At 35.6% G+C, this 8,763-nt stretch overlaps 1 protein-coding gene across 2 annotated transcripts in view; it reads left to right on the plus strand.

The window, feature by feature from the left end:
- The window catches only part of CLUL1 (clusterin like 1), a 45,392-nt gene that overhangs the window by 25,737 nt on the left and 10,892 nt on the right, over positions 1 to 8,763 (plus strand). For both annotated transcript variants that reach the window (XM_039845017.1, XM_039845007.1), the window contains one exon: positions 2,335 to 2,472. In XM_039845017.1, the coding sequence (XP_039700951.1) occupies positions 2,335 to 2,472 (138 nt within the window). The remainder of the gene's footprint in view (positions 1 to 2,334; positions 2,473 to 8,763) is intronic.

Raw genomic sequence — 8,763 nt, forward strand, 5'->3', positions numbered from 1 at the left:
CCAGAACCTGTGAATATGTTAGGTTACATAGCAAGGGGAAAGTAAGGTTGTAGATGGAACTGAGGTTGCTAATGAACTGACCTTGAAATAAGGAGTTTATTCTGGATTATACAGCTGGGCCGAATATAATCATAAGGGTTCTTAAAAGTAGAAAAGGAGATAGAAATGAATTAATAGAGATGGCAGCATGAGGACTTGGCCCTACTTGACTGGCTTTGAAGAGAAAGGAAGGGGCCATGAGCCAAGGAATCCAGGCAGCCTCCAGAAACTAGAAAGGCATGGAAATGGATTCTCCCCTAGAGCCTCCAGGAAAAAACAGCCCTGCTGACACCTTGATTTTAACCTAGTGAGACCCATTTCAGACTTCTGACCTCCAGAACTATAAGATAATTTGTGTTGTTTCAAGCTACTAAATTTGTGGTAATCTGTTACAATAAAAATAGTAAACTATTACATGCCTCTTGTCCATTACAATAGCCAACATTTACTGAGTGAGTACTATTTATCTGGCAACCTTGGACTTTCACTGATGGACTTTATTTGCCATAATCGTCCTGAAAGCAAAAGTAGAAAAATAGCTAAAATTGAATAATGAATACTATTAAAAGGAGGAAGGTGACAATGGAAGAATTTTTTTCCTACTTTGGTCTTTTTAGACCTCAATTCCTGAATCTGTTGAAAGAGAATAAAATAGCTTGTCCTCACTTGCCTTATAAATCCCCGGAAAGAAAAGATGAGATCCTGTTCACTGAAACTGTGTGATATTGTAGCTTGACACAGTGCTGGGAGATCTGGGTTCTAATCCTACTTTAGAGGGTGTTTGCTGACCTTAATTTTCCCTTCGTGGGGAAAACAGAAACAGGTGGGAGAGTAGATGATTTATATAAGCGACGGCGCCAGAAATTGCTACCTAGAAGGGCCCTGAGGCTCTGTCACTGCGACTGAAATAAGGTGATGGCTTATTGCCATGGATACAGGATGGGGGATTAGTGTCATATGGACCTAGAGTTTACGGCCCCTGATCTATATACCAGGTATTAACCTAGATGCTGGAAATAAGACAACGATATAACATAGCCCCTGACTTTTAGGAGCTCCATCCAGAAAAAAAGGAAAACAGATCCGTGGATAATTACATTGCCATATCATAAGGGAAACAACGGAAGAAGTTATTTCGGAGGAATAGCGAGATTAAGATGACAAGACCAAATCCCTTTCCTCACAGGGCTCAGAGTCTAATAGAGAAGATAAAGCATACAGTACATAAGACAGAGATAAGTTCGACAGTAGAACCCTTCACAGGGGTTCTTGGGAGCAAGAAGAGATGCCAATAAGTCCAGAGCTGGAAGCTGGGAGGAAATGACTTTCTATCCGACAAAGGAAGTGGTTGCCTTACATACCATATAATCTAACAATCGCCTCATAGGTTTTTAAGCAACGAACTTCATAATTTATCTCAAAATGAAATGTTTCATTTTTAAATGTTGAGGATTAAATATAACGGAAAATCATCAGGTTTTAAATTAATAATAAATTTTTCCTAATGTGAAACAGTTGGGAACTGTTAGTTTTCTGTTGTATAGACTTCTTTATATCATAATTTTTTATGAATAATTAATGCTACCAGAAAAAAAAAGGTTTCTCAAAAATTGACCTGCTTTAGAGGTTTTCCTAAATATTTCATCCTCTGTTCATAACATTAAGTATATGAAATGCAAAAAGAATAGTAATAAAGTAAATCTCTATCACCTAGTTTGAGAAACAGACATTTTCAATATCTTTGGAACTCCAATGTACTTCCCCCAATAATGGCTTTACAAATTAAAATAATCATTAGTATTTTTTAACACAAGTCCAGAGAGAAAAGTGGCACAATCCCCTATTTAGTTAACCACATTGACATCAGAAATAATAATGATAAAAATAAGACACACTAAATTTAAAATAATTCATATACGCAAAGGAACAAAATTAATGAAAGCTGCCCTCTCCTACCCCATCAAGTCTCTCTCCAAAAGATAGCTACTATTAATAGTTTCTTATGATTCCTTCCAGAAAATAAAATTATATGCATTAACCTTTCTGGGGATGGGGAGAAGGGAGTGTACTAAAGTGATGAGTCATAATAATAGTAATGAGATTGCTGGATTAAAGTACATATGCAACTTTTAATAGATGTCAAATTGTCCTTGCAAGTGGTTACACCAATATGCAGTCCTATGTTTGAATATAGGAAGAAGATTTTGAAGGCACGGGTAAGAAAAAAGAAATGACATTGTATGTAGTCCTTAAAGTGCTCTAATGGCACCAATGTATAAACACCGTTACCTGCAGATGCTGACCCTAGGGGCCTGAATTCAAAGATGATGCCTGTGCAGGACAGAGGACTGTGTGGAGAACTTGGCCAGAATTTCTCGGAATGTTTCCAATTTCATGCAAGATGCCAAAAATGTCAAGATTACCTGTGGGAAGGTAAATAATTATTGGTTTCTCGGGCCTCTAATAGTATTCTGGTCAAAGGTCAAAATCTCACTTTTACAAGCATTGTGGATTCATTTACTTCCCTTCAAGCACTTTTTTTTTGCAAGCTCATTTCCATATAGGGGTGCTCAGTGTAGGTTTATGAACTTATTATTCAAAAGTAGATGAACTCACTTTTCACCTTTTTAAAATTTCCTACTCGTTCCTATAAAAATATTTTACGGTTAAAGACCAAATAAACACTAATGTGTGCAGAAGAGAACTATGAACAAATTAGGGCAACTCTTTCCTTTTTACTGCAAAGAAAATACCACCAATGGAGGTAATCTTTCCATTGTGTAAGCAAATTTTAGCCAGGAGAGTTTTTCTTTTTTTTTTGAAAGTGGCAGTAATCCTTTCTAGTTGATGGGTTAATTACTAACCGGTGTTTAAATATGAAAAGCGCATTCTTCTCGAAAGCCCCAAGCCCACTTTGCTCTCCCAGATCTGACTAGGAGTGACCTTCCTGTTCCTTCCCCAGGTGAGAAATCCTTCCCTCCATCCACTTCTTGCCCCTTTTCTACCTCCCTCCCCTCGTCTTCCTGTAATTAAAGTTGCTTTTCCCAGCCAGCTAGGGTCTGAAATCACATTTTCTTACAAAAGCCAAAAAGAGGTTTTGATTCTGGTGCTTCTGTTTTTCACCTTGATAAAGACTTAAAGGAAAGAAATTTTTTAAAGTGTGACTAAGGGCTTGGAGTAGGAAACTGAATCTAAACTAGACCTTTCTGTCAGAGCCAATGAGGGTCTTGTTTCTCCTGAATTGCTAACTGGGTGACTCTTTGCACCTCCGTTTCATCATTTGGAAAATGGCATTAATTTATCTACTTCATATAGGTATTTTGAAGACTAAATAAAATGTCTGAAATATTAATGATTCTCATTATTCAAGTGTTTTGTTTTTTATGTCACAGTTGTAAGGTTGCATACAGAAACAAAAGTTTTTATAAGAGAAAAATATACACTAATATATTAACCACTTACAAATATAGGCCCACTCAGAATCTGAAAAACAAAATAAATGAACAAACAAAACAGAAACGAACTCATAGATACAGCGAACATTTTGATAGTTGCCAGATGATATGGGGCCTGGGGAGATGGATGAGGAAGGGGAAGGGATTAAGAAGTAGAAAGTGCCAATTATTCAAAAAAGTCACAGAGATGTAAAATATAGCATAGGTAATATAGTCAATAATTGTTTAATAAGTGTGTATGGTGTCAGGTGGGTATTAGACTTATCAGGAGATCACTTCGTAAGGTATATAAATGTCTAATCACTATGTTGTACACCCAAAACAAATATATATTGTATATCAACTGTAATTGAAAAATAAAAAATAGTTTAAAAAATAGTCCCACTCAAACACCTCATCATTAACTTCCTTTCATCCAGTTTAAAACTTTGATGAATAATCTCTCACTGATTATTGTAAAATAATACAGAAGATGAGGGGAGAGGGAATGGGAGGAAGATGGTCAAAAGGTACAAACTTCCAGTTTATAAGATAAATAAGTATTAGGGATATAATGTGTAGCATGGTGACTATAGCTAATACTGCTGTATGGTACATATGAAAGTTGTTAAGAGAGTAAATCCTAGGAGTTCTCATCACAAGGAGGTTTTTTTTCTTTTCATTGTGTCTATGTGAGATGATGGATGTTAACTAAACTTACTGCAGGAATCATTTCACGATATATGTAAATCAAGCATCATGCTGTATACCTTAAACTGATACAGTGATGTATGTCAATTATTTCTCAATAAATCTGGAAAAGATAATACAGAAGAAATCAGATAATACAGTATAAACACATCATATAATCAGTATACATCAGATAATGCATCAGATACAGTATTCAGCAGGTAACACAGAATATATGTAATGTAAATTGACTGCTGCACAAGTAAAACATAAAAGAAGGTATATTCTAATGTGTTCCCATACAATTTAAAACTTTTATTATAAAATGCATTTTAGTGTAAATATGTAAAGAATAAATAATAAAAACCCATGCGCCTATTGCCTAAATTAAGAAATAAAACATGACCAAAATGGGTGAAGTCCTCACTGTGCCCCTTCCACATCACATCCTCTTTATCCCTAAAAGGAAACTGCTATTTTGAATTTGGTGTTTATTATTTCCTTGCATTTCTCTATATTTTTATCATGTATGTTTACATACAGCACACATTACACATAGCAGTATTTTACATGTTTTTTATTTTTATATCGTCAAAGTACAATGTTTAAGCTTAAAAATACGACTGATACAATTATAAAACAAGCACGTGCCAAGATTAATTTATTCATAAGGAACCAGCAGTGTTCAAGCTGTTTCAGGAGAGTATAGGAGAGACTGCTTGAAGTATTTATAGTCAAAGATAGACAGCATGTTGAAGATTCTGAAATTAGATAAAAAATTAGTTAATGTACTAAAGGACAATAAAACTATAATTTTGCAGTTATCTTTTCCATCAGACCAAAATAATTTACATCTCCACTGGACAAAAATCAGTTGCAATTTTCTAATCTATAATTTACATCTAACTGCATAGAGTCTGGCCCTAATCAACAGTAAATAGTAAATCCAACAAGGATCATTTCCTCAGGCTTTGCAGCGGTCCCCAACCTTTTTGGCACCAGGGACCGGTGCTCCTATGAGAACCTAATGCCTGAGGATCTGAGGTGGAGCTGAGGCAGTGATGCTAGCGCTATGGAGTGTGGCAAATACAGATGGAGCTTCGCTGGCTCGTCCCAGTTCCATGGACAGATACCGGTCCACCGCCTGGAGGTTGAGGACCCCTGCCTTAGGTAATTTAGTAATCATTGGGTGGCTCTCTTAACCAATGCTTTATATGACATTGCGAGGACATGCAGCCATTCTCTTGCCTTATTTCCAAGTTTTGGATAATTTTTCTTAACAAAATAAATTTTATTGCTTATGTATTCTTTTGCCACTTGGCTCTTTACTCAGTACAGTTTGTGAGATTTAATCATGTGAACATATGCTGTTCTAATTCATTAATTCACTGTCGTATGTTAGTCTATGTATGCATATCACAATTTACTTATGCATTTTTCCGCTAAAGTATGTTTAAGTTGCTTCCGACTTTTTGCTATTACAAACAACTCTCATAGATTTTGTCAAACAATGGTTTTTGCCTCTTCAATCACCGTTTGATTCACCCTTTATTCTAAAACTAAGCACATAGCTATAATTATAATCTTATACTTGATAAATATAAAATAAATGAAATATTTTCCAAAACATTATAAATCTTTTTCCTCTACTATTTATTATATATTTTTGGTCCCAATTTTAAACAGATTCAGTATAAGTGGCTCTTTTCTCCTTTTCCCATACCAATTACTGGTACTGAATATACACACCCAAATTCAAAATAGTAGTTTCCTTTTGCAAGAATAAAGGGGTTGTGATGTGAAGGGAGCACAGTGGGGGCTTCATCTATTTGGGTAATATTTTATTTTTTAATACACGTTGTTGGCACATGTGATTAATACTGAATAATTTCTGTCTCTGGCCCAGTTTCTGTTAGATAGTTTTATAAGACCATATAATTATCAATTAAACTGGATCTCTTCTGAAAGTGATGTAGGCAATATTAATAATTACTCAAAACAGCAGGTATAAACTGGGAATGCTCACAGGCAAAAGTAGATGAAAAACAAAACGACCACAATATTTTGCAGTTTCTTAGATCAAGAGGTGGAGTCTGTTTTTCTGACCTGTGAATCTGGACTTGGCTGTGGGTCTGTCTTTAGCCAATGAGATATTGGCAAATGTGACCAAAGTGGAGCCTTGATATGTGCTTATAATTTAAGGCTTGTCCTCTCTTCCTGTCAGGAAGCCCAAGCTAGCCTTCTGGAAGATGAGAAGCCTTGGCCATACCAGCTGAGGACCCCAAATATGAATGAGGCCATCCTAGACCATCTAGCCCCAATGGAGCTGGCTCAGATATAAGAATAGTCCAACCAATGCACAAAAACAGGAGAAATAATAAATATTTGTTGTTCGATGTGCAGCAAAAACTAATGAATACATATTGTCACACTTTATAAGAGACACCTGCCAAATATAGGCTTTCTTGCTTCCTTCTCTGGAGACATTCATTCTTACATATATGTGGTGACTAAAAAATGCCTTAAAGTGCTCTGGGTCCCGCTGATCATATGAATGTCTTTTTTAAAATAACAGCTTTATTGGGATACAGTCGATGTACCATAAAACGCACCCTTTTAAAGTATACAATTTAGTGGTTTTTAATGTATTCACAAAGTTGTATAACAATCACCATTATCTAATTCCAGAATAGTTTCACCCCAAAAGAAACTCCATACCCATTAGCTGTCACTTCCCCTCCTCCCACCCGCCTCTCCTACCCAGCAGCCTCTGGCAACCACACAGATTTACACCTGTGTTTTCTTCTAAGGGTTTTATAAATTTAGTTTTTGCATTTAGATCTGATACATTTTGATTTAGTGTTTGTATATGTGTGAAGTAGGGGTCCAGCTTCTTTCTTTTGCAATTGGATATCCAGTTATCTTAATTCCACTTATTGAAGAATTCCACTTTTTTCTCCCATAGAATTGTCTTGGCACTCTTGTTAAAAATTCGTTGACAACAAATGTAAGGGCTTATTTCTGGACTCTCAGTTCTTTTCTTTATTTTAATTTTTATATTTTGTTTTTTCAATTATAATTGACATACAGTTCTATATTAGTTTCAAGTATACAACACAGTGATTAGACATTTACATAACTTCCAAAGTGACCACCCCAATAAATCCATATATAGTTATTACAATACTTTTGACTATATTCCTCATGCCACACTCTACATCCACATGACTATTTTGTAACTATCAATTTGTATCTCTTAATTCCTCCCCTCTTCATCAATCTCCCTACTCCTCAGTCCAGCAACCATCAAAATGCTTTCTGTATTTATGAGCTTTCTGTTGTTTCTTTGTTTATCTTGTTCTCTAGATTCCACAAATAAATTAAATCACATGACATTTGTCTTTCTTTGTCTCACACCACTCAGCACAACACCTTTAAGGTCCATCCATGTTGTTGCAGATGGAAAGATTTCATTCTTTTTTATGGTTGAGTAATAATCCATTGTCTATATATACCATTTCTTCTTTATCCATTCATCTAGAGAAGGACACCCAGGTTGCCTCCATATCTTGGCTGTTGTAAATAATTTTACAATGAACATATGAATGCACATGTCCCTTAGAAGTAGTGTTTTGGGTTTCTTTGGATAAATACCCAGAAGTGGGGATTACTGGGTCCTTCTTTGTCTTTTGTTATGGCCTTTCTAAAAAAGTCTATTTTGTCTGGTATAAGTATTGCTACCCCAGATTTTTTTTCATTCTCATATTCATGAAATATCTTTTCCCATCTCTTTACTTTCAGATTTGTAAATCTTTTCATCTGAAGTGAGTCTCTTATAAGCAGCATATTAAGGATCTTGTTTCCTCATCCATTCAGACACCCTATGTCTTTTGATTGGAACATTTACTCCATTTACATTTAAACTAATTGTTGCTAGATGTGTAGTTATTGCCATTTTTTAATTCATATTTTTTATGTATATATTTTTCTTCTTTCTTCTTCTTCTTCTTCTCCTCCTCCTCCGTCTCCGTCTCCATCTCCTTCTTGTCCCTTTAACATTTCTTGGCGTACTGGTTTGGTGGTGATGAACTTCTTTAGCTTTTTCTTGTCTGGGAAGCTCTTTATCTGTCCTTCGATTCTAAATGATAGCTTTGCTGGGTAGAGTCATCTTGGTTGTAGGTCCTTGCTTTTCATCATTTTGAATATTTTCTGCCAATCCTTTCTGGCCTGCAAAGTTTCTGTTGAGAAATCAGCTGATAGTCATATGGAAGCTCCTTTGTAAGTAATTAACTGCTTTTCTCTTGCTGCTTTTAAGGTTGTTTCTTTGTCTTTAAGCTTTGGCATTTTAATTATCATATACCTTGGTATGTATCTCTTTGGGTTCCTCTTATTTGAGGCTCTCTGTGCTTCCTGAATTTGTATGTCTTCTTCCTTCACCAGGTTAAGGAAGTTATCAGTCATTATTTCTCAAATAGGTTTTCAATTCCTTACTCTCTCTCTTCTCCTGCTATCCCTATGATGTGAATTTTGGTATGCTTGGTATTGTCTCAGAGGCCTCTTAAACTATCCTCATTTTCTTGGACTCTTTTTTCTTGTTGCT

The sequence above is a fragment of the Pteropus medius genome, unplaced genomic scaffold, assembly GCF_902729225.1.
Source record: "Pteropus medius unplaced genomic scaffold, Ma_sr-lr_union100, whole genome shotgun sequence".
Taxonomy (NCBI): Eukaryota; Metazoa; Chordata; class Mammalia; order Chiroptera; family Pteropodidae; genus Pteropus; species Pteropus medius.